Source organism: Malurus melanocephalus, unplaced genomic scaffold, assembly GCF_030028575.1.
Source record: "Malurus melanocephalus ecotype Western Australia unplaced genomic scaffold, MMel_1.1 scaffold_486, whole genome shotgun sequence".
Taxonomy (NCBI): domain Eukaryota; kingdom Metazoa; phylum Chordata; class Aves; order Passeriformes; family Maluridae; genus Malurus; species Malurus melanocephalus.
Window position 1 is genome coordinate 378872 of NW_026623718.1, and position 26934 is coordinate 405805.

At 44.3% G+C, this 26934-nt stretch overlaps 1 protein-coding gene across 1 annotated transcript in view; it reads right to left on the bottom strand.

The window, feature by feature from the left end:
* AR (androgen receptor) overlaps window positions 1-2761 on the bottom strand; it is a 47053-nt gene extending 44292 nt beyond the window's left edge. Inside the window, exon 1 of the mRNA XM_057381011.1 lies at window positions 2428-2761. Coding sequence (XP_057236994.1) covers window positions 2428-2507 — 80 coding nt within the window. The 5' untranslated portion in view covers window positions 2508-2761. The remainder of the gene's footprint in view (window positions 1-2427) is intronic.
* Window positions 2762-26934: the final 24173 nt, after the last annotated feature.

Below are 26934 nucleotides of genomic sequence, written 5' to 3' on the forward strand. Positions count from 1 at the left end.
TTTATCTTATTTTCTGGCAAGCCAAGAGTTTCAACCAATTATTTAGTGCTTCCTTCCTCTTTGCTAGTGCTGCTCACAACAACTCATATCAGCTCATCATTTCTGTGCTGTTAGACAAAATCCTGTTTGGTGTTACCAAAATAAAGGGGAAACAAAGCATGAGCAGTCTGCTTCAAATCCACTGCCACTGCTCAGGTCCTGCGTCACAACAGATCTTTGAACACTTTAAATGTGTGCTGTCTGCTGAACAGAACCTGGACCGAGCAGCCCTTCACCTGAAGAACAACAACAACAACACAGCCAAAATGYTGYTAGCATTTTCAGCCCAGTAAAAACAAGTTTAGGAGAAATACCAAATGTGGATATCTCGAAGATCACAGTAAATCCAAGGAAATCATTTTCCCCCCTTGATATCCATGATTTTACTGCAGCACAAGGGAAAGGCAAAGGCTGTACAATTTTTGGCAGCCAAACAACAGGCAGGTAGAACAGCAGGAAAGGCTTCTCTGCCTCTCTTTTTTGGTGGCAGTCAGTCCTTCCTTTCCCTTTTTTCTCTTCTTACAGCACCACAACAGGACAGGACCCCTCAAAGCCTTTGTGGATTTTGTAAAACCAGCGAGTTCTGCCGAGCTCTCTGGGTGCCAGCAGCCCAGCTGGTGTCCCTGTGCTCACACGTGGCAGATGCCTCTGTCCCCAGCCACAGATGTGCATCACCCCAACCAGGCTTGYGAGATCCTCCAGCTCTGGAGCTGAGTAGTCATAGAACAACAATGCAGTGAGAAAACTGATCTGAACAAACAAGGATGGGTCTGGTTTATATATAAATAATYCTGTTAGACCTGGAACACAAACACAGCGAGCATTGGCTCAATAAGCCACGAGACAAACAGCAAGGAAATGTGAATTGGCTGTTTCACACCCCAGAGTAACCAACACTCACAAAGGCCACAGAGGCCAGGGAGGGGATCTGAGGATGGGATTTCTGCATGTCTTTGAGCATCCACAATCTTTTGGGCCCTGATGTTAATGTAGAATCCAAGCTATCTGTAATTTTTGATGAAATCTAAYAAGGCATGAGGAGCCCCTGAGGAATCAGAGACATGATTCAAAGGAGAGATCAGACTGTGTTGCAGTGCTGTGGAGAAGGTTGGAGTCTTATTCATAATCCTCTTGGAAAAAAGATTTAAGGACTCAGAAAAAACAGTAACCTGAAAGGAATCTGTTGTTTTTACCATTGAAAGAGCAAATATTTAAAGTTCCACTGAACAGCCCCAGTGTGTCTCAGAGGTACGGAGTGGGCCAATTTATTGTATTTCCAATCCATCTTTTTTTTTTTCTGCAGAGAAAGGGTCTTTTCAATGGATTATCTGCTTTTGTTCCAGAGCTCCATGCTAACAGTGCAGACCCATAYGAGCTGCCCTTTGGGAAGCTGGGATGTGCTGCCTCTCTGCTGCCTTATCTGCCTGTCCATCTGCAAGAAGGTGCCAGGTCCTGCCTTGTGTTTACTGAGTGGTTGCTGCCTTCGTWGTGTTGACTAATTTGGCAAAGTGAAATACAATTCCTTATCCAGCTCTATCTTCCTCTCAGCCACGAAGGAAGGTTTTGCATGCAATCAGTTTCATGGAATGCTTCCAGTCACTTTTAAGGGTGGGACCTTACTGCCTTTGGAAGAAATTGTGAATTTTGAGAGGAAAATGAAGGCTCAACAGCTACACAGGCTACTATATAATGGTAAATAAAGTAAAAAAAATGTTGAGGGAAAAATCACCTTTTATGTTATCTCTCCCTTTCCTTAGGGTGGTTAGTGGGCTGCTGTTTGGAAAAGCTGTCATTTCAAGGAGAAAGAAAACTCCTTTTCCTCTGCGTAAGGCTACAGGCATGAAAAACAGAATTCCCTCTGTGAACAAAACAGAATTCCCTCTGTGAACAAAACAGAATTCCCTCTGTGAATCTGTCTCTCTGAGTGGGCCAGCCCTTCTGCCTCCGTCCACAGCCCTTCCCCATCCCTCAGCTTTGTTCACTGCTGCTTTTTATGTTTCTTCTTTTACTCATAGSATCAATCCTCCTTCTGCCACTGCTGGAACTGAAGAGAATTCCAYGGCATTCCTGGTTCATCCATCTCCCAGCCCCCACGTGTGGGAGCAGCTCACAGCCCATGGTGAGATATATTTCTGCAAACTGTGTTCAATAAAAACACATTTCTGCTGGGGTTCCTTGAAAGAGAGGGTTTGAAAAGCCACATTTGAAAGGACCTCATAGGAAGGAAGCATTGRGGATGGCAAAGGGGCATATTAAGGTTAATCATAATTAGGAGTCTGGTATAAAGCAAGAATGATTCCTCTTAAGGCACACAGGAAGGAAGACAGTCCAAAGTAAACCCGAATGGTCTCTGAGTCCCTCTAGAGTTTTGCCATAATTACAACTCACCTGTGAGCAGAGTTCTGGGTCAGAAGGACTTCCAGCATGGTCCCAGGAACACTCCCTAAGTCCCTGCAATCACCTTGCATTGATGGAGAAAAGGAATCTCAGTATGATGTACGTGGGAAAGGGAAAAGAACCGGGCTCTTCTSTTTCCTCCACCCTCTGATCTCCTTCGAGGATCGCAACTTAGGAACCTGATAGGATCTGAGCAGCCTCTTGTTTCATAAGAATTCCAGGAAGGGTTTGCATAAACCAACTGAGGAGTTCCTCATTCTGTATGCGGCTCTGTGCCTCCAATTCTATCCCATGCCATTGTGTATAAATTAATTTTCATTATCCACTTTGGTTTTTTCTCACCCTAACATCCATTCAGTGACTATTTCTGAGGACCCTTAGGCTGACGCCAATTTTATTTTCAACATTTGCTCCTCCCTGAGGCTTAATTAAGGCCATTCCCCACTGCTCCATTTGTATACAGATTCCAGTATTGGGCAGTGGCTACCCAGTGTCCTTGGGAGTCCATTTAGTAACTGCCTGTCACCCTTAGGAGTTCTCAGTGGTGGAATTGAATCAAGGCTGTTACTCTTAGACAGCCCCAAGGCCTGAGAGATGGWATTTAGAAACTTGGAAAACCACACCATTCCCATGCCTTTCTTGTGTCTGATCCATTCCTGCTGCTCCCACTGCATTTGCAACAAACATTTTAAAGCTCTCTCAGTTTATCTGTGGCCATTTGTAAATGTTGTCAGGTGTATGTGCCGGCACTTTTCACATGCAGAGCACTAGGAAATAAACCCTAATTAACCTGCCAAACTTCCTTGTAAGGTGGGTGAGCTTCCTGATCCTCCATCTGTCTACGCCAAAGCTCTCTGGTTTCTCCAAACTCATAAAACCGTCAATGTCAGAATCGAGGTTAGACTCAGAAATCCTTAGCTCCTGCTGCTGGGATCTGACCTTGCTGCTCCCACGGAAACCTCCCCACTCGGTTTGGAGCTGACACACTGCACATTGAACATTGCAATCCATYCCTGCCCACAGCCAGGAGACTTTAACCCCTTCCTGTCCCCAGCACTTCGGGAAAGGCTGCAGGGATGTGCAGGGATGGGTATAGACAARTCCTGCTGTCTGAGAACACTTCAGGGAGTTTTCCCCAAATGTCASAGGGAGCCTTTCAGCTTAGTGTGAGGTGCCCGTGCTCAATTTTACATGCCCTGGACTGGGCATGTCTTATTTGCACTAAAAGTCACAGCAATTACTCTCCCTGTAAACAAAGAATTTAATACGCTGAGGGGAATTCACTTAACTCAAGCCATGGCAGATTTATTGTTATTAAATGGAATGCCAGGAGGTTGTTAGCACTTTGGGAATCCTGGCTTGTTATTTCATAATCACATATTTATGGTTCCCACAGCACATTGTTTTTGCCGTGCCGTTCATTTATGGCAGGTCTATTAAACTGCCACCGCTGAGCTCCCAGCCCTGGGCTGTGACTCTCCCCAGCACTGCTGTGACTGCACTCTCATTCTTCTGGGGTTGGTTTGATGGAGAYTGGTACCCTGGAGAATACAGAACAAGCGTGTTCTGCAAAATTCAGGCACGAAATGAAGCCTGGTATGATGATCTATCACCTGAGGAACACATTCCTCACGGGGAGGATTCATTATCTGCATGCCCAGGTGCTGGCTCTTGGAGTGGTGAGGATAAATTGAGCTCCAGGCTGGTGAGCAGAGTGCTGGATGTGAGGGGAGGGAGCAGCCCCTCACCCCTGCCACAGCTGCCCCCTCACGCAGAAACTTCACACCCACGCTTTTACCTTCTTCAGACCTTTCTAGGTCTTTCAGTAAACTTGCAAGCCTCAGTTCTCATTTTTTTCTGCTGTTAATTCACCTCTCTCWGCCCTGCTCTTCTGCTCCCTCTCCRTTTCCATCAAGGCCTGGGGTGTTTGTGAAGCTTCGCCAAAGCACCCAGCCCCATTGCACTTGTCACATTTATGGAGGAGAAGGACTAGAGCCCAACAGGGCCACTCAAAAGTTAGGAAATCAGGTGAATTTCAGCAAGAATTTTTTTCAAAGAAAGGTCTGTCAAGTGTTGGAAAGGGCTTCCCAGGGATGTTTGGAGTCCCCATCCCTGGAGGTGTCCAAGGAGTGCCTGGAGGTGGCACTSRGTGCTCTGGGCTGGKGACAAGGTGGGGATCAGKCACAGGTTGGACTTAAAGATCTTGGAGGTCTTTTCCAACCTCTGTGATTCTGTGATTCTGTGAAATGAGATGCATTTGTAAAGAGCTGGTATTTAAGGGGCCTTAAAGAGGTGGGTTTATCTCCAAAACAATTCTAGTTCTGGAAATCTCGCAAATTCAGGCCACCAATGTGCAGCAGTGCCAAAGTGCCCATCTGTAAGGACAGTGTTTAGGGCAGAGCTTGAGAATACTGTGCCACAAAGAATTCATCCTTCCAACAGAGGTATTTTCTTCACTTTTCTTTTTCTTTTGTAGTGAGAAATTCAGATAATGAACTGAAAATCCTTGCCCAAATACCAGTTTATTTCAGAAAGTTTTTAAAGGCAGGATCTTGTGCTGTGCAGTAGTTGGAGTTGACTCATTCTCACACAGGGAGTAACCTGGAGAGTGCTCTTTTGTTTTCCTCCTTCTTACCTCTGCCTCTTCTTTAGAAAAACACATATTTCAGTTAATGTATAACCTAGAATGCTGCAGCTCTTTAGTCCAATTTAAAAAGCACATTCCAAAAGGAACCCAAAGTTTCCACTTTGTACCCAAAGCAGTAAAAAAAAGCAAAGCAGTGCATGAGGATTTTAATTCAGCAGCCAAATCACTGAGTGCATGTTCCCAAGGACAAACAGGCATCRCTGAGCCTGTGGGAGCTGTGGGAGCAGCTCCCAGGGACCCCCGAGCTCAGGGGATCTGTGGCAATAAGAAGCACTAACAGCAGCAAAGTGAAATGACAAAAGGCATGTAATCAAATTTGGGAGTCATTTGGACCATTTTAAAAAATGGAGAACGGGGAAAAGTCACAGAAAATAGAGCAGGAGGAGTCCGAGGTTTATTCAGTTGTTACTGAAGAGAATTCCTGAACAGCAGTGGAACCAGGGCCAGAATCCCGGACCCCGTGAACTCAGCTGCGCTCCTGTCCTTGAGACTATCAACTTAGTTTGTTTTCTCTGAAAGTCTTGCATTCATTTCTAGGAAAAGACATCAGCAGGAACGGTGGGAGCTGTTCCCTTTTACATACAACCAGCAAGGTTAGTACCTCAGCACTGATGTGGTCCTCTCTTCCTGGCTCGATGCCCCCAGGTTGGGAAATAATTGCAAGTGTTTTAGTCAGAAAGCCAGAAATACTGGGGAAAGGCAAGTGCCATCGCTGTCCTGCCTGGAGCAGACCCTTTCACTGAGGTGAGATGTCAGTCAGCAGAACCAGCACCACTGGCAGTGCTTCAAACCTCAACACAGATGCTGTTTGATTTTCAGTTCTGCAGTGCCTCAATTCCCCRGGCTGGGTCAGCCAGTCTTGCCCAGAACCAGCCTCGCACGTATCCAAAGGAACTTTCAGGTCAAACGAGGTCTCATCCTAGTTAGGAGGTAGCTGAGAGCGGTGGAACTTTCCCCCCGTTAGACTGCAGGCTCTGCATTAAGCATCTGCTGCCTGGCAGTGTTTTGGCTGGGATTGGAGCGGGTGACCCCTGGACAGACGGGGGTGGAGGCAGAGCAGGGGGAGCTCAGGCGTGCTCAGCCTCCCCAGCGCTGCAGCAGCAGCRATTCTCATACCTCAGTCTGTGGTGGGTGGCTTTGGCTTTCTGGCTGGAGTCCAGCAGACAGCAGGGATATCAGCTCTTGTTATTCCAGCTCGTTTCCCTGTCTGCCTCCTGGTTCCTTTGTGGTGTGAATGCAGAAACTGCGCTGTGTACGTGTGTAAAACACAACGATCCATTCAGACACTTACAGAAAGGTTTAAAACTACTTCTTGTAACTATTTCGTTAAAAAACGAACAGATGCAACTGAAATTCTACTCAAGGATCCAACTGAATAGAGGAAGCAGTGAGTATTGTGTTTGTATGCKGGAAAGGTAACGAATAACAGAGTGGTTAGCAATTGTTGGTTTCCATTTTCAGTGKTTTTAGGTTTTATCCACTCTGAAAGTTTCTCTGTGAGACCTGGATTTTCTAAAGAGGCTTTTCTGTGCAGCAAATYGGCATTACTGGTGCTGCCCACTGTACCTGTCCCTTACATGCTGTGATTGGGATATTTTCTGTCTGACACCAAAGGTTCCTTCTCTGCCCCCACACTCACAGGCTCACAGCTGAGCAGGCTGTTTGTACTGAGCCCATCTGCATGGAATTTGCTGGACTGAACTGCTAACAAATGTATTAGGAGTAAATTTTTTTGCACATCACCAAATGTACTTTTAGATTTAGAAGACAAATTTTGAGGTCCATAATCACATCATATTTGGAGGCAGGGCACACACACTGAGGTCAGTGTTGTTAGAACAAAAAATTGACAATCTCACGTAGAATCACAAACCATGGAATTGTTCAGGCTGGAAAAGGTCTTTAAGATMATGAAGCCCAACCATCAACCCAGCATCACCAAACCYTGTCCTCAAGTGCCACAYCCACAGGGATGAATTKGGATGCTGAACACAAACTTCATCTTTCAGCAGATGTTTCAGCTGAGTCTGTGCTATAGGATTGAAATGTAAAGCATTTTAATTATTCAAACATACAAATACTTCAAGTTTGCAAACAGTTCCACCGATTCACACTGAGTGGGGCCAGTTCTAGAGCAGAATAAGAGATAAGGAGACACTGACTCACATCCCAAATCTAGTCAGCCCTCAGTAAATAATCACCCAGAATGTTACAAGCCTCAGTTTAGGATCATTTAAAGCCAAAATCATGCACATAACCAGTCCAATCACTAAGCTTAGGTAAAAACTGCTTTAGTATCATGAATTTTGCATGCAGCTGAGAAAGCTATTTCAGGGGAGTCCCAGCTCTGTGATGTATTGTGACTGTACAAATGTAACTCTGTCCCTCTGTGATGTGCACACTCATGTTTAAGGATTGCTGGGGATGAATTTGTGTCACATAAATCACATCAGCGTGGCAGGAAAGCTGACTCTGCCAGGGATATTTACAAATTCCACCTCAGGCAAGGTGTGAGGGTGCAGACATTTCACTAGGGAGGCTGGAAGTGGTGACACAGCAGTTCTACCCCATTATTTTGATCCTGCTCCAGAGTCAGGAATTACATCTCTACTGCAAAATATCTCTCTTGAGCACATAAAAATCTGAAATGGAAGCATTGTCAGCAATGTTTGTAGGCTGATTTAAATCCCCTTCTGACCAAATCTGCTTCTTCTGTCTGACACTGCCATTTCCCAATTCTCTGGGAGGAAAAGTGAACCACGGGGGACTGTCACAGCACCCAAACCAAGAACAATGTCTGATTTTATCTGGTTGAAAGCCCATGAAATCCACTCAACTCTAAGTAGATGTTGACATCTTTTACAATTGTAAAAACTTTACCATTTCTAAACACCCATATTTGTCAAAATCTTTCTGAACTAATGAAATATTCATCCAATATCGCTCTGTGTGGGAAAATGAATTTCATACCTGTGCTCAGATCCTTCTCCTGCCCAGGCTCATCAGTTTGCACAGCACTCACTGAGGAGCAGGTTCAATAGAACAATTCTGACTTCTGTWTCCAGTTAAAATAAATGAGTGTTCTATTATGCATAAAAGAAAAAAAAAGTAAATAAATAAATAAATAGACTCATATCTCAGCTCCTCTTGTTAGGCTTGACACCCAGCAYGAAAATGTTACCAATATGCACAGAATTCACTTGTATTAAACCCAGGTCAGTGTATTATGCCCGATTAATATAAATTTAGGAGAGGTGGTTAATTTAACAGCAATCAGAACTCTGTTCCTGGCTTTGTCACTGGCCTGGGAAAATCTTATTTCCATTGCTCCCTAATCTCCAGTTTGTGCCCATTCCTGAGTGCCAGCTCCTCTGGGTAAGAGCTGCCTGAGGAACAGTGCCTGGGGAGGGTGACTGAGGCTGTCCCCCAACACCAGCACAGCACTGTGGCTGCTCAATGCCACTCTGTGTTGCAGTCTGCTGTGTTCTGGGTCACAGTTGAGGGAGGAAAAACCAAACCACAGTTTATTTGTGACTGCTCTGCAAAGGAGTGACTTGGGATTTCTGGGACAGACCCTGCCCTGGCTCTTTTGGTGACAGGGATTGTCCCCAGTGGTAGATACACTTACATTCAAAGCAGAAAAATCCTTCTTGTCTACCACACTGCTAAATTATTCAGAAATTCCAGTTTTCMCTGTAAAAAGCTGAGAGAAGGTGCTAAACAAGGTAGGAACATCAAAGGTCCTTTCCCCTGAGCACCCCATGTAGGGTGCAGTGGTTGATTTACGATCCCTCCATTCCCACAAGAGAATTCAGAAAGCAGAAACCTTGTCTAAATAAAGACAACCTTGGCAAAGCACATCATTCCAGGCAGAGATTTCTGTCAAGGCAGCCCGCGGTCACCGCAAGGCCGTGAGGCAGGAACGGGGAGCGCAGGAGCAAGAAAGACATTTTTGTGAAAATAAACAAGAGGAAGAGCAGCCCATGGTGAGAGATGCATGTGAGAGCTGGGGATGCCTCGGTACTCTCCAAGGAACACTCCAAGRATGGTTATTTCCTGACAGGGTCTCTCCAGAGAGGGTTTCCAGCCTTTACACCCTTCCTAAATCCCTGATCTAATTCCCAACAGTCAATGTAAGCAGGAGGAAAGCAGCACAAGTGCTTGTACACACAATACAGACATCACAGAGCTTCATATGTCACATGTATGCATTAACCCTAACCCTACATATGTGTGAATTTTCTTACAGGATATGAATTTCCCTTGAAAATTTGGTTTTCCTTCAGGAAYCTTTAAGGGATATTCTGTACATCCTATTGAGTACAACAAATCCTATTGAGGAAAGGCCTTACCTTATCAAGTTCAACACATGRTCCAGAAAGAAACCTGCTGAGAATGAGCACCAAAAATGAAAGATTTGTCCTTTGTTGGGGTGTCTGTTCCAGGGTTTAATCACTTTGCTGTTAAAAATGAGTCCATGCTTCCTATTTCAGGCTTTCTGACTCTGGACTGAATTCCAGTTAATGCCTTTCTTTTCCCCTGTCAGACCAGGCAGGAATGGGTCACAATATGCTACACAAAGATTTGATAATGGATTTTTTTTTCTCCTTCCTCTGTTGTCTTTTTGCTTAAGAAATTAACTGAATGCAACTTTAAGGCYGTGTTCCTTTGCAGAGGTTGTGTGYTGTAAATCCTCTTGGMTTCGGAGCATTTCTAAAACTCTCTGCTGTCTAATCTCAGAGCTGGTGACACGCTCATGAATTCTTACAGAAGCCACATGGTGACAAACCAACAGTAGGAATGAGATTGAACAGGCCTCCTACTCCCTCCACCAGTGCAGCATYGTTACTTTTGTACCTCAGAGATGCTCTGAAGACAAAACCCGCCGGTTTTTGATCCTCAGATGCCTGACCCAGCACTGGAATTAAAATGCTGACCACAAAAAAGCAAGGTGCCAAGGTCATGTACTCYATGCTCTCCTGTCAGGAGTCAGAACACAGCTCCCCAGGGTCCTRGGAGGTACATCCAATTACAGAGGCAAACAAAAGCCCCTTCTGGTCAGATAGAGATTTTGGCTGTTGTCCTAAAATGAAAAATACTAGTCTGGTTAGGGAAATGACGTACATGGAATCCAGTTTCTAATTTTGTACTGGATTCCCACTTAAACTTTTGAAAGAAACAGCAGGAAATATCCACCCCAAGGTCAGGAATGAAGACAAATAAATAAATATATACTGTAATTTGTCTGGGTTGCAGTCACTGCAAAATGGCCACTGAATTCAACAGGGTGAGTAAAACGTTACGATTTGGTTGTTATTTTGGAACACTGACAACAGATATCATCTTGGAAAGAAAAATTATTCATGCAAGTGCTTAGAGGATTGGAGCCCTGGACAGGTTCTGAGCCTGATGACCAACATAAACAGGCTGTAAATACAGTAGGTAACAGTGCAAGTCATAGGAAAACAGGGAGAGAAAGGAAAACATATGGCCAGAGTCTGAGAAGCAGATCAAAGTCTGAACTGTGAAAACAAATCCAGAAATTCAGACAGGGAAATATTTGCTCCTGCCTAAGCACATACAGCAAATCCTGCTGAGGAGATTGCATGGGACATCATTCATAGAGTCTCAAATGGAAACTGAGCTCAGACACCTCTGAACTGACTCTGMAAACCTGCATCCATACTGAGGACCAAGGAGGCCCTGGACTTGAAGTCTGAAAGACTCCAATTGCAAATTCTCTGGCTCTGACCCTCTCTAGCCAGCASCACCTCCAGAATGGCTCTGCAGCAGCTCCCTTCTGGTGACAGCTGACACGGCTCAGTAATTACACACAGATTTTAAAATGTGAACTGAAGGATTCTGTTCAAGAGCTYCACCAACACAGAGGCATGGAAGAGGCTGTGAAGAAATGTAGAGACAAGAGTGATGCTCCCCCAGAGCTGACAATGGCTGGTTCTGTGTGCAGGGGACTTCATGGCTTCATCTCTGCCAGGCAGGCAGCAGGTTAGAGAAACCATTTTATTATTTGCCTGTTACATGGTGAGCTGTGACCTCTGCGCTGAGTTTTCACATCAGCAAAGTTTATTTTTGGCCTTGACAACTCCTAACTTCTGTACTGGGTGSGAGCACTTGTCAAAACCCACTCAGATGCAAGTAAAGATATAACTCTGAATGGCTGAGCATATCCAGTACTGATAACTAATCTCCATTATCTTTGAGATCTCATGATAAAAATACTTCCGTGAGAGCGTGTATTATTGCCACAGAGCTCAGCAACTCAGGGCAGGCTGTGCACAATGACACAGGTCTCTCTGAGGAAAATGGCAGAGCATTATGAGTTGTTTCCTCTCAGGGAAGAAGTTGGGGAGGAAATTGAAGAGGGCTGAGGGGGAGCATTGGTTCTGCTCAGCAAGGACACGCCTTGTGCATCGTCACACCTCTGATTTGTGGTGGTGTCTGTTCCAGGTTTGTTGGGGTGTCTGTTCCAGGTTTGTTGTGGTGTCTGTTCCAGGTTTGTTGTGGTGTCTGTTCCAGGTTTGTTGGGGTGTCTCTGCTTTCAGGAGAGCAATATTGGAGACTCTCCAACCAGGCCATGCCCAGTTCTGAGCACTCATTACACACAGGAGGCACTGAGGCTGCTGTGAGCAGAAACACGAGAAATGCTCCATTCCTTCTCACACTGTCCCAGCTCGGGCTCCTCAGGCAGCACAACAGCCCCTGGTGACAGGGACAAGAAGGAACCAGTTTGGATCTGCAAACCCAGATGGAAAGAAGAGCTCCCTGCAGCAAAGGGATTTACAAACAGCAACGCCCCAGGTAGGCAGAGGCGCAGCTGAGGTTTGGAATCTGGGAGAGAGCTGATGCTGAAGATAAGAAGGTATCAGAGTAATGAGTTCAGCTCAGAGTAAGTTTTTCTTGGAAAAACTATCAGTGTTTGCCAGCACTGTGTGTATTGACAGTCTGCAGCTGTGGACAAGAGCTGAGTGTGGATCCACCTCCTGCCTGGGCAGGAATCATGGGCTTGGAAAGTACTTGTTCTGGCAAGGAAGTGTAGAGAGCTTACGTTAGAGAGAGCTGGGTGACACAGGCACAAATACGATCCAGAATCCATAGTTAATTGTTGGTGAAGATTTACCCTTTGTCCTTATTATCTTGCCTTTATATAGACTTGATAAATACTGTTCATTATTCAAATGTATTCTGAAGGAGTCTAAACTTCCCCAGCTCACTCTTTAATCATCCTCTGGCTTACACATTTGTCTTTCCTTCCAAGASGCTCGCAGTAAATAAAGCTGTAGAAATGGTCACAGTGCTGTGGCAAGCCTGCAAGCYCATATATCTTATCTTTGGGCTGTTGGTGCTTTTTAACTGCCTCTATATTTCTTCATTTCAAAGACTTGAGGAGTTCAGTACTGCTCTGCTTGCTCTCTGCCTGGAGATGTCTGGTGAAATGTCTGCTGACAGCTTGCCCCTGGTGTTAGTGGCAATGCAGGTGAATAAGGAAAACAAGAGAACAGCTGCATGGTACCTGGGCCACAGCACAGGGAAAAGGGAAAAGTGCTGCTCATTTGTCTCCATCTTGTCCTCCTTGACTGGACATGAAGGGAAGGTGTGAGCTTATATCTGATGTACATTTATACCCAAGTAAATCTTTTTTACTTTAAGGATGATAAAACRCTGGAATGATTTGCCATGAGAGTCTGTGAAGGCTCCATCCTTGGAGATATTACAGACTCTGTAATATGAAGAGAAATCAACAAGACTCTCTTTGATATTCTCTCTGCTGCAAAGTGCTGGCATCAAAACCATCTGAATGTTGGAGTGAAACAGGAGCTGATGTCTCAGCAGCAACAAGAGATAACAGCACCCATCTATCTCCAAAATTTTTGTCAATTTGGAAAACTGGAGGCTGGAAAGATGGCCAAAACCAGCTAGGATAATCTCAGGCGAAGTACAGAACAAATTAATTAAAAACCTCCTCCTTGGACCTCTGGAACAATGGATCCATGGCTGATTAATTGTGTTGGTGAGCTCCCCAGGACTGATCATGTCCTCTGTACTGCTTTCCATGGAAGGAATTCAACCACTGGCTTGGGAAAGTGTTGGTAGAGAAGTTCCATAATGAAAGGGAATTTGAACTTTTAAGATATTTGGAACATTAGGAAAGACTTATTCTGCGTTGAATTCATCAATGTGTGCTTTTAAGTTAATGAGCTCTGTTTGGCAATTGCAATCTCTCATTTTTCTGGGCTGCAAGCAGCAATCAATCAAAACCCAGYGCTGAAGTGACTGGAGAAAAGCCACCAGCAAATGCCCTTGGTGAGGGTCTGGATATTCACCAGAACCTTCAAAGTGCTCCGTTGTTTAAAGGAACTTCCCACCTTACCCACTGCTGAATCACCAGCTCGGGGCTGTTCTAGCACCCACAGGATGAACAGAACATTTCCTGTCAGAGAGCTGTCATGCACTGAAGAGAAAGGAATTCCTTTGTTGGGATTTTTTTGGCAAATTCTCCAAGCTCAAGGTGCTCACGAAATGCTGGACAAGTCTTCACATGAATTGCAAATCCAAAAGCCAGAGAGCTGCTATAAGGTCCCAGCATATGCTCTAATTATTTCCCAAGCACTCACCAGAGTTAAAAATTTTCATGCAGTTTCTCCACAGGCTTTCTTGGTCAAGCAGTAAATCAGGGATAAAAATTGTGCAAAAAAATGACTCCTAAACACATGAACAGAAGCATCACAGCTCTTCCATATGATTGCTGCTCTCCAGGTCCTGGGCCTGGAGCTGAATTCCAGCCTTGTGTTCCTACCTGGCAGAATGTTTCCATGAGCACTCAAAGCTGCACTCAGACAATCTTTTATAGAGTCAAGCCAGAAAAGGTTTTGATTCTTGAAAGAAAAACACCAGAACCAGCACCGCCCCAAGGTCTCATTGGAGAGCTTTCCAGAATTCCTTGTGGATGGAAAGCAGTCTCRACAACTAATTATTGATTTCTTCTTGAGGCTGGGAAAAGAGAACATTAAATGGAGGAGAATGTTAGTTTGACTGAAAACAAAAGCAAAACTTGTTCTAAAGCCAGGACTGAGCTGGCATTTCTTCCTGCTGTCTGCAAAGGATAACAAAATGAAGCACCAGGAAAATATCACATCTCACAATTATGGGTGTGATTACATCAGGTTTTCTAAATGCAGCTTGAGGAATATGTGCAATAAACACAGAAATAAGCATGTAAAATAAACAAAACTCGTGTGAGCTGAGGTAGTAMAGCTCTAAAAACACTTATGAAAGGCATCAGCTCTTCTGCAGAGATCTTCCAACAAGAATTACAAAGTACTTCAGAAACTGGAACCTGCTCCTCATCCTTTGAATGATTTGGGGAAATATTTCCCTTTGAATGGGAGGTAATTGAGACATGGAAATGAGCAGAGAAGCAGTGATCCAGTGGCACAGGTAGGGAAAGCCTCTTCTCCTTCCCACCCAATGAAGGTGCATTGGGATCAAAATGCAGCAAAGCAGCCCTGAGCCAGTGCTTGGTAAACCAATTTTGGTTTTGCCTTCATAAAATGCTTTATTCAGGTCAGTGTCATTGTTTAGGAAAGATGCATCAGGTATGAGAACCTGTGAATGTGAATTTTAGATGCTTCATTGGCGTGTTTTAGGATGGTGTGATCATTCTGCCTCCTGTGGAAGTGATGCTGGGTCTTCCCCCCAAAGCAGTAAGAAGGGCTGAAAGCCTGAGTTCAGAAAGGAATTCCTGGAAACATCCCTAGTTTGACTCACCTGGAYTCCTGCAAGTGCAAACATTCCTCAGTCTCAGGGAATGACATAGAAATCGTGCACATTTAGAGCTGATGCTGARTTCACTCTGTCTTAACCCCTGTCATGGCTGAGGAAGTGCTTTCTAACACATTTTCGAGAGGCCTATGTTGTTACCAATTCTATGGCATTATTTAATTTGGTTTTACTCTGTTAATAAGGTACTAAACAATATCAGASACCCTCCAGCTACTCATGGCTGACCTCCTTTCTGTGGGATCTGCAAATTCCCATCCACATCAGCCAAAATCTGACCTGTTGCTCTTGACTGCAATACCTGTCCCAGGCTACCTGGTTTCTACTGCTTTTGGTTCTGTCTTCCTCTCCCCGTTGATCCCTGCAGCTTTYCTGGAGCATTTTTAGTTATCAAGGGACGGCTGAAGTTCCAGGAACACAAAGTAAATAAACCATTAATGGTGCCTGTACCAAATTAAAACCTCTCTAATCTTTGTACTTCTATCTTTATTTATTCTACTAATTTCATGGCTGGAACAAGTCTAAATATAAACAAAACATTCTCTACTATCCATCCACCCAGCCCAGAGATGTGGCTCCAAGGAAATGTGCTGACACCGTTAAAGGAAACCCACAGTAGCAAAATTYAGCAGTTTTCAACCTTTCCTAAATGACCACTCAAATGCTGTGAACTGGGATGAAATCAGGAATCTTCAGCCCGTTAAATAGCACAGAAAATGGAGCATGTTTATCATTCTCTGACACCTTTTCCCACCTCTGAGGGCTCTAGGAGGGCTTCTCCTGAAGCTCTCTCAGGGCGAGAATGCAGGCAATCAGACGTGTTTCCTGGCCCAGGGGATGGAAGATTAATTTCTTCTCTTCTATACAAGACTGTCGAGATGGAATATCTACAAACTCCTCATAGCAATTGCTTTTAGACAGTGGAGTTATCTCTTATTGAAAARTGGTTGAAAAATTTATCCAGCAGCRTTTCAGAAGTGAACATCACAATGTTATGTATGGATAGGCAGATGGAAGAATGGATAATTTCACAGGTTCTTCACATTTCCAAAAGCTGCAACACTCCTGTCTTCCCTACTCAACATCAGCCAGCCCACACTCCAAACACAACCACAGACGAAATGCATCAAGGCAGGAGTTCTTACAATTACTGAAAAATGAATTCCAAAAATGGATAAACGTTTGCAGCAATCTAGACAGTAAAATACTGGGAAATACTTTTTTCCTTCTTGTACAAAACAGTTTTTGAGAATGACTAATACATCATTTCCACTGGCTCCAAAACACACAGGTAAAAATAGGCCCAAGATAAGGGAAATATCTGTCTTTCCCCAGCCTATTGGTTTAAGATTGTGAGGGTGGAAATCCCCARTTTCTATATGTTAATGACCTATGTGTGTGGTTGGTTGATCAGCCATGCCTGGCCACAGATAGGAGAGTTTCTGTTGAGAAATTTCTTTCTTCATACACAGAATGAAGAAATTTGAGTCACCCCCTGGGTCATCATGGTCCTCTGAGGCTCCTGAGAGTGTCACCAAATTCAGTCTCCTTAGCAAACAGTAAAACACAAGGTAAATRTCACGAAAGTGATGTGTACAAAAAGCATCGTGGGAAGGAATATTTCAATATCCTGTCACTGTAATYTTCTGTGTCTGTGACCCTGTCAGCCACTTCCACGCTGCTTAATTAATACACAGTCATTAATACCCTATTACAGGATGTGTTGTGAATGTTCCATGGGGCTTTGCTGTCTTTATTTATTCACACAGATGTGGTGAATCCATTATCACGTTCCCTGATTATATCCCATAATGGAGATAAACATATATATATATATATATATATATATATGCATATAGAAAAAGTGGTGAAAAATCTGTCTGTGGTAAAAGGATGCTAAGCAAGCAGCCCTTTCCATATTGCCTGTCCCTGAAACACAACCCGTGGCAATTTTGCCTGGTAACATCTGAATGTTATTAGGATGCAGGTTGCCTTGCTGTGCAAATAAACCCTCTTCAAGTTTGACAACTGCTTATGGAACTTGAAATCTTTCATAAAAGCTTCCAGTCCTAATTTACTYATCTGAAGCGCTGAAAAATTTACAGCCTCTCTCTTGAGAGCCYGTTGCACCGGCTGCCCACCCCATCCTTAAAAACCCGAGTTATGTTCCTTGATTGCAGTTCTGTAACTCGAGGTTTCAGCCCTGGCATTTCATTATGCCTCTGCTGGGCATCAGGGATGGAACAGGCTGTTCTCTCCAGGATTTTCTYCAGCGATGTAGCCCTGAGATAGGGGTTTTGGTTGATTCAGGTTGCTCTGGTGAGCTCTGCAGTGGATAGGGAGGCGTGAGCTGCAGCTTGGTGTCAATCCCACTATAATTCCTGCCTGTTGCAGACATTCAGACACTCGTGGGTCCCACAGGCCTGTGCTGTTGTACCTGAGTGTCGCACTCATGGCACTGCCAGGCTCAGAGGGTTGTCCTGTAAGAGATGTTCCTGGGTCCCAGGGCCAATTCCCCAAATCCATCCACTCCCAGCTCTGGCTGCCCAGKTAATGCACCCCCAGCTTCTGCTCATTCTTGTGGGGAAGCAAAAACTGCCTGAAAAGTGAACTGAAAGCTATAGATCCCTTTATCTGGGGGATGGGGTGAGTTTTTGGCAGGACAGCAGGAGCTCCCTTCCCTTTGCAGTCCCCTCCTAAACTTGCAGAGTGTCTGTGTGACTCTGCTCCTCCTCTGCCTGTGCTTTCACAGTGCTCTGTGGGGCAGAGCTCACAGGCTCTGTGGTTGGGCACTTCTTCTGCTTTAGATTAACTGGGTTTTGACCCCATGACCTCTTCAAGGATCAGGTGCTGATCCCTAAATTCCTTGTCCTGGGGACAGCATTCCCKGCTGTCACAGTGAGTCTCTCCTTCCACCAGGATAGTGCACGTCTCTTACACACACACACAGGACCTCAAACCTCCACCTGCACAGTATTCCATATTTATTCTTTCCCTCTGTTTCCTCTCCCCATATTTAAAGACAAAAATACATCATCTCACTGCTGGTTCTGAATACACTCAGAGATTAAAGCCAGAATGTCAGAGCTCAATTTCCTGACATGCTCAGAGGGTCATAAGGCAATCTGAGAGCAAGAATATTATTTTTTCCTCACCACATTCACCCAGATGTTCCCTTCCCACACACAATTCTTGCCAGTTTTTGTAGCTGTACAAGGTAAAAAAAWTTGCAATGGCACCAGGGTGGAAGGTGGAAGGACAGGGAGGGACTACTGATTTTTTTCTGACAAGTTAGCCATAGTGATCTTACAGGGAATCTTATTGGCAGGTTTTTCTTGATAAAAACCAAAATACAAGTGAAATCTCCCAAGAAATCAGCATCAGAGTCAGATTTTCATGTTTCTCTTCCCGCAGAGCCCCCACTCCTGCCCACCAGGTATGTACTAGAACAGCAACTCCAGCATCATTTGTGGAACTGGTTCAATTATTTTATGCTTTTATAAGTGAACAGTCCTTGCTCCAAGGCTTTCCAGTCTAGAATAAAACCATGGACTGCATATTCAAATTCCCAGGAGGAGAAAATGCAAGAGATATCACAAGTCMTTAGGTACAGTTCTTTGCAATTTCCACCACCATATCATACAACCCAACCAAAACCTCATCCAACGCTGTCACAGAAAAGGATTGGGCCGTTTTCTCCCCTCCTTCCTATTCCTGCTGGAAGAAGAAGAGGACGCATTTCTATACAAAGAGGTTTCTTTGTTTTAGCCCTCAAGCTACGGAGTTTAAAGATAACTCAGACACCTCTGGCCCACATGGCAGCCTGCACTTTGGGGATTGCTCTGTCATCTGACTTCMCTGAAATCCCAAGATTCTTCCTCAACACCTGCTCCAGTCTGAATTTTAATTCCTGAATCTATGTGTAAGATACACATGTTGGGAGAGTTTATACCCTAGACAGAATTGTCACGCCATTTAATGCCATTTCTAATCTTGTTCCTATGTAAGGCAACGTGGCTTAACACCCACTCAGTTCTCATATGAGACACAGAAAGTCAGATCTCACAGGTACAAGAAAGAGCCTCTGTGGGGAAAATCCCCAAAAGCAGAACCCAGATAGACATCAGCTTTTTCCTCCTTGGCTTCTAGGACTGCAAAGTTATCAGTTCCCATCAAACCTCACCAAACAAATCCATCCAGTCTGAGGCTGTAACATTGCTTTCTGCTGAGACCACAGGGGCAAACAACAGCTTTGATCACCTAACCACTGCAAACTTTTATTTATTTTTAATTTCCTTTTTACATAGCAGACGTGGTTTGCAACAAAAGGTCATTTGAAAAAAGCCATTTGGCCAGTGCACAGAGCAGCAATGTTTTCCACAGCTCCCACGGCTCAGTTGTGTCAGTGCCCTGTCCCAGAGCTGTCAGGGGGGTTATGATCATTACTGTAATTCGGATTTTGGGCTATGCTAATTTTTTTATTCAGCTTTTGGAATGGGATGGGATGGGATGGGATGGGTTGACATGGAATAAACCTCCACCTGTGAAGTCTGGTAGATGATTTGTAGATGCTTTCTTGGTGCCTGTTTCACTGGCAGCACAACTACAGAGTTCATTCTGTTCCAATTCTTACATAACTGGTAAATGTTCAATTTCAAATCCATGGCAAAACAAGTGGTGCAAATTCCTAGGGACACTGGAAGGTAACGAAGTGAGTTGTGCAGCTGTGATTGGAGATAGGTCTGCCTCAGTTTTCTGTCCAAACCAGTACCACAGCACCTGGATTAACCCTGTGGCCTGRTGGAAGAGCAGAGGGAATTTCTTTTCCTCTTTTCATTTTATCTTGTTCTYCCACCTTCCAACASTGCTCTSTTGTGCACCTCCATTCTTGTGCTAYGGATCTGCCTCACTTGCTTCTCTGGAGGGAAATAAAAYGTGATTTTCTTCTGTCCTGGTCAGCAAATCCAAAGAATTAGAGATTAAGGTGAGCTGTCCCTGAGCGCACACATCACTCACTACTACAGCCAGATGACTGAGGCAAAACTAATTAAAAAATCTAATTATTTTCCCAAAAGCAGCTCTCATCTGTTGAGAATGAATATTGCATCATCATCATCAAGAAGAAACCTGTCCAGGGTCCAGCCAGGCTGTGCTGACTGCATCCCAAATGACCCCTGACAAAGTTAATCAGGGTGCCCCTAAGAAATGTGTAATTACCAGGAAGCTCACAGGAAGTACTGTGCCAACACTGCTGCACAGAGTATTTCAAAGGGGACAAAAATACTGATGAGGCTTTTCAAGAAATGAATAATGAGGCTTGCCAGCAATTGCAGAGAAAGGAAAACATACACATGATTTTGAGGTTTCATAGAAACATCTAAGGTGTCCTGTTTCTGTTGTGTCTGGAACATCTTACACATGAGAACCTTGGTGACCTCTTTGGAAATTCTTCAGCGTCCATTCTCATGAGCTCGTAAACAATGAAAATTCACCCCTGGCAGCATTTGTTACACTGCAGTGATTACAAGAGTGAGTTCACACTCCTTGCTGAGCCCCCTGCAGCACACCACGAGCACAGGACACAGGACTCCAACCCTGGAAGATAAACAACAGCTTCACAGAAACCWGAAGGGGCCTCAGAGACCATATAGTCCATCTTTTCACCACAAACCAAGTCTAAYCAAAACCAAGCACTCCCGAACTGCTCTTAAAGACCTCCAGGAAAAGACTTCACCACCTCCCCAGACAGTCTATTCCAAGGCTTTTAATGTCCTCTGCCAACACTTTTTTTCTTCTATATCTCACTTTAATCATTCTCTCTGCAGTTTATGCACATTATTTCTTGTCTTACCCAGCATGAGCTCACAGAACAAACTATTCCCTTCTGTGYAACAGCACTGCATGGATTTGCCACGGCTCTCTGTCTTTCTAGGTTATAAAGACAAGTTAAAGGATCTCTGATAATCCCTGTTACTCTGCCTGCAGGCTCTCCAGCCAGTTTGTGTCTTTTTTGAAGAGCAGCCTCCCTAAGTGATGTGATTTGAGGCTTTACCTAAAATTAATTGAGCTGCGAGGACATCGCTAACAAGGCTCTCCATCCTGGGTTACAAAGGCAAACAAAATACAGCCATAAATGCAAGACAAAAATGGTCAGCAAGTGGCTCAAGCCACTCAATRCCTCATTGGTAGAATGAAATGTGATGGAGCTCTCATCAAACTCATCCAGCYACATGCTAGAACCAGACTGTTCAAYGCTTTTGAATGTGAAATGGAATCTACCAATTCCCTTTGGCAAGAAAAAAGCACATGAAACTCTCTAGGAATCAGCAAATGGACACCTGGATTGAATTGCACAACTACTCCAGGCCGTCTTTCACATGATGAAACAAATGTAACATGATTGCATTGTCTTAAGCCAAGCTAATGCTCTTTTTCTCCCATCTCTTTTTTTCAAAAGCCTGAATTGATATGTGTGCTGCTCATATTGAACACACAAAGGTTGTCAGAYAGTTCAAAGGTTTTTTCGGAATTTTTGTTGCTGAAGTATCCAAAGTGTGTAAGGAAAACTTTTCCCTTAGGATGTTATTGGGATCTCAGTTTCCAAGAAGACTTCCAGACTTGTTTATTTGCAGCCAAGCTGCAAATAATCTCCCTCTGTGGCCTTTGGTTCTTTTCCTTCTGTTCCTTATCAGGAATCTTAAGATACTTGTGAGAACAGGGAAAGCAGAAAGTGGCTAAATATAGTTCAGCAGCAGGCTGGACATCTCCAAAATCTTCAGCAAACAACTGATTTTGACTGGAGGATAAATTTCTGTTTGGGGACTGTTGCCTGTGCTCGGTGGCTGATTCAGGAAATCTGCAGCAATAAAAAGTTCTGTTCTTTCATTTGGGATTTAACTCAAAGATGGAATAAACCTGCTGTGTCCAAACTGGCCAGGGATTTCAGTGCCACTGAATGTGATGCTGCTGTGACTGAGCTTTAATTGTGCCTCCCACTGAGGTGTGCTGACCCCTAACCCACAAATCCTGTACATTGATAGTTTTCTTCAATACCTAAATCACTGATCCTGCCTGGGGAACAGAGGCATGTTCCTTCTAGACCAACCAACCTGGGAATTCTCTTTGGGAAAAGGTTAAAAGCAAAATAATGGGGAAAAGGAAAAAAAGGAAGCCACAGAATGTAGCCAGTTCTCACCCCAGAGCACTGCTCTCTTACTTGCTGTACTACAGTGGACACCTTAGAGCATCTGCTGAAGAAAGAGATGGAAAAATAAATCTGAAAAAAAACCCACAATTCCCATATTAAGAATGTATTTAGCAACCCTTCATTTGTCCTAATTTGAGACCATTTTTCAATTAAACTTAGCATTTTCTAAAGTTTAATTATAGAGTGATTTCATTCAGCATGGCAGCAAATTATTTCTTTGAGATTTCCCTGCTTTGGGTGTACACTGGAGCATCTTTCTGGGAATGCTGCCTTTGATTTGAAAATCCTTCTGAGGCTGATGTGCACAGACCACTACAGTAGAAAAAAAAAATCCACATCCAGCAGTCACATAAGCAGTGTGTGCCTAATTAGTATGACTAAAGCTAAAGATCAGAAATTTTGTAGATGAACATTATGGCTACACACTGTCTGGTCTTTTCCTTTCGGGAACAATGAAGGAAGCATTTAGCTAAAGCACTTGCATAGCTAATGTTGCCATCTTGCTTTCATTCTGAGTTGACAACTGACTGCAATTTATGCATGAAATATGGAGCATAAATACTGCTCCATCGAGGGGAAGCGTGTTATGGTGATGCAGGATTCAAAAAAGAAGTGGGGACTAAAGGGCCATTAAGTTTTTATATTGGTTTTAATAGCACTACCTCACAAATATTCCAGCACKCTGATGGACTGTCTCTCACCACAAACTCTCAGTGCAGACTCTGGGGCTGCCCAAGAGGGATAGAGMAGGATCCAATACTTGGAAAGACTAGCAAAAATTAGACAGAAATGAAAGAAAAAGAAGTTGAACTTTGGGACGGTTTGTTCCACTCTCAGCAAACTGAGGTTCTCAGAGAGGGCACAGGCCTAACTTCAAACWGTCACAAAGGACTTGAGAATTAGTGAAAAGTTGGCTTAGGAGAAGTTCTGGTCACTTTGCTCACTGCTTCCCCTTGCTTCCATGAACATTCTTCACAGATCATGCAGGATTAAAACAAAAGCATTGAGTGATCATCTTAACTTTGCTCAAATTCCATCTTCCCAGTCTCTCACCTCTATTTCCACAGCTCTCATTTCCCCTCTGTGCGCAACAGCAAACTCTTGCATGGTTAAACGAGTCTAAGTGGGCCTGAGCTGGGGTGAAGAGGGACAGTGAGGTGACCTTGTGGTTCTGGGAACAGTTCAGCTCTTCTCAGCTCAATATACTTCACAAAAGTGCTTAAAATATGTTTACTACCCCCTGAATTAAATCCTTCTTCAATTTTTTTCTCTCTTTTGTTGTTGATTTCCCAACTCTGCCATTTCTGCAGCAAAGCAGAGTGGCAGAACGTCCCAGATTTCTTTTTGCTTCTACTTTTTGGGAACCTTCTCACAAAGCTACATCTCTGATCCCATTTCCTGCATCCCCTTCTCTGTGGAAGGGCTGTACTTTCATTATTRTGACATCATATTTTCCCTTCTTTAAATTCTCTGTGCCTCTGTGAGAATTGAAGAGACAAAGCTAGATGCTATTTGAGAAGATGATGGTTTGTTTTTTGGTGGTGTCAGGAGATCATGGGCTTTGGGGAGCCTGCAGGATTTCACATCCCTACACAGCATCTTTGTCTCCCTGCCCGTCTTGTTTGTGTGCTGGAACAATTCCTTGCCTTCTGTTCAGTTCCCACCTCCTCATCCTTCCAAGCTCCTCAGGCAGTCCTATGTTCTCCATCAGTTCCTCGCTGCACAGATGYCTTCCTAGAATAAAAAGACATCTTTCTGCAAGGAGGCCAGGCTGCCTTTTCCTGACACAAGCCCCTGTCTGTCACTGTGCACATCCAATCCCTGTCCAGCCCATGCTTCTGAACTCTCCTCAGTGGCCCTCAGGAATTCACACAATCTTCTGGGTTTGCTTTGGTTTCCTTTCCTCGGTTTCCTSCCCAAAGGCTGAGGGTTCCTGCCCAAGCTGTGACCCTGCTTTGACACTGAACTCTGCTGACTCTCCCATGCTGCCTTCCTGACCTTCCTGTGGCTGCACACGTCCTGGAGCCTCTGAACAGAGCAGCTCGGGCTTTGTTTGGCYCTGGGGAGCCTCATCAGGAATCTGCCATCCTCCAAAATGTCCCTTGCCTTAGGCAGGGTTTCATTGAYGACTTGTAGGATTCAGCACAGAGGGCAGGAATTAGGGAGGATTGGCACAAAGCTGCTCATCCCCGCTCCTGGCAGAGCTCCCTCTGTCTCTGAGCAGCTTCCAGAGCAGTCAAGGGGTCAAAGCAGCACATCCAGCAGCCCCTCTCCTGCTCCACACCAGCTCCAGCAGCTTTAGGCTTTTCCCATCCTTGCTGCGAGTTCTGAAGTGAAGCAGCCAGCCCCAGGCATAAATCCACAGCGATTTATGTGCCGCTGGCAGGTTGTTGGTTTAATCAGTRCAGGTTCAGGTGTATGAGATGGATATGAAGGCTTCAGCTACAAAAAAAAGCAATTTTACGTTCCATGTCCCTGATTGTGCTGGAGTTTGCTTAGAACTTCAAGCAGGAAATCAATCAGCAAGTCTTGMTGCTCCCAACTCCTCTGATCGGGTTCTTCCCCTTCCTCCACAACAGTAACACAACCCTCTGCCACCTTCCACTGCCTTCTGCTCTTCTGCCACCRACAGATGCTTGTCCCCTTTGGGTTTTAAACCCTGCTGGGTTTACATTTCAGCTTTATTTTGTCATAAACTCTGCTCTTAAATCAAAATATCTATTATCTATGACTTGTGTGCATGTTCCAACCTGTAAGTCAGCTACAGGGCATGGTAAAGATCTATTTTTGGGAGGTAAGTCCTTTTTTCACTCCGCTGTTTCTCCATGTAGTAGTGTGATGGGTGTCTCCCACTGAACAATGAACCCCCTTTCATGCTGCTCCTTTGGAATGATGGAAATCACAATTTAAGTCTGCATCCACATGGAAAAGGAGCCATGTGATGAAACAATAGCAATGATGGTTAATGAACACCATTCAGGCTAACGGGAGAGGCTCTCCCCTCATCCTGAGCAGCCACACGACCTGTTGAACACCTTTCTGCAACAACAGCATGAACCAAAGAAATTGTTGCATGAGTGAAATGTTGCTTTACAAGAACTAAACAAGAAATAACTGCGCCAAACCCAGATGTTTTCCTAAGAACCTGGCTACCAGTGCTTGTGGGGCATTGCAGCTTTGTCTGTGTTCAGAGAAGAAAGCAGCTGGAAAGCCTCAAAACTCACTAGCCAAGAGGACAAAAAGGCTTCAGGGCACAGAACTGGCTAGGAAAGTGTGCTTGAAAACTGCCAGCATGGAAACTGCTAGCTATTGCTGACCTTTCCAATGTTTACAGAAACAGAACTTTCAACACCTGTAACTGGGAGGGAATGAGCTGGAGAAAGATCTGACTCAAATCATCATTTTCACCTCCTAAGAGAAACAATTCTGTAAGGCTTCAGGCACTCGCCATGCAAGCCACAGGGCAGCACCCCTGGAGAATAAGCATTCTCTGAGCACTGCCACCTGATTGCATTGCTGGGGTTCACTCCACACCCCCTCAACGCTCCCAGCAGCATCCTGGCACCCTCACACGCTGTCTGTGCATTGCTGCTGCTTCATCCTCTTGAGTCCCTCCCGTGTCCCTGCCTGCCAGCAGCACACACACAGACCCTGGCTGAACTCAGGCTGAGCTTTGCTTTCCATGAGGGAGTTTTGTGAAATCTCTCTCATCCATCACACCACTGGTTTGTGCTGCCCAGGTTCCTGTCAGAGCTTTGTGCTGAGCCACAGCTGAGGGACACTCCCAGGGCTCAGGAGGGGACAAGAACACTGCTGGAGGGACAGAGGGGCTTCCCTCACTTGGGACACAGGTGAGAAAGGGACTTTGTTGATGCAGGCACTGCTGTGATGCTCTTGGGGGGAAAATAAAGAGTGAAGCTGTTGCCCAGCCTGTCAGAGTCCTCAGGGAGACACTGACACACCAGGAGACAGGGCTTGATGTCACTCATTATTCAGCTTCTTGAAAAGAGCTCAGTAGAGAAAAAACAATTAATTGGTATCAAGCTTTTGGGTGTTGTTTTTTGTTTTTTGGTTTGTTTTTTTTTTTTTTTTTTTTTTTTTTTTTTTTTTTTTTTTTTTTTTTTTTTTTTTTTTTTTTTTTGTTATCCTGTACAACTGAGGGAGCTTTAAATTTCTGCTTTCCAAACAATGAGACTGAGGTTTGGATGTGCTCATCCAGCACGCGGGGCTGACACTAAAATCTGCTCCCTGCAAGATTAGTGATGAAATTCTGTGTGTTGGCACTGTGGAGCTGGTGACAGCCCAACTGCAGCACAAGGCTCATGCAGTTGTCTCCACATGCTTCTCCTGGTTTTTGAAGAAACTCAGTATTTCATCTTCCTGCAAAATATTTAACCAATTCCTTTCTCTGTGCAAAGCAATTTGTTATATGGGGTAAGGAGAAATGTCATTGGAAATAACCTTTGGGTATTTTTATTAATATCTCACTGCTACCAGAATGTGGGTTTGGGTTCTCTGTCCTTCTTTAAAGTTTATTCTATATCAAGTTTATAACTGTGACTGCACTATTTTTTCTACCTATAAAATACCAAGAAAATTGAGATAAAATCTGTTGAATGGTGATCATGAACTTTTTTTTTTAATCTGAATTAGGTTTCTTTATTTCCATTAATGCTAGACAGGGATATTATAGAGATTCATGGCTGAATCCATGTAAAGCAGGCACAACAGGGAGAAATGTGGACATGGTATTTTTTGTTAATGCAGTTTTAATGAGCAAATGAAAAGGAACAATCCTTTTTGGGCTCTACTTCTGCAAGAGCAATTCCATGATTATTGATTGTTA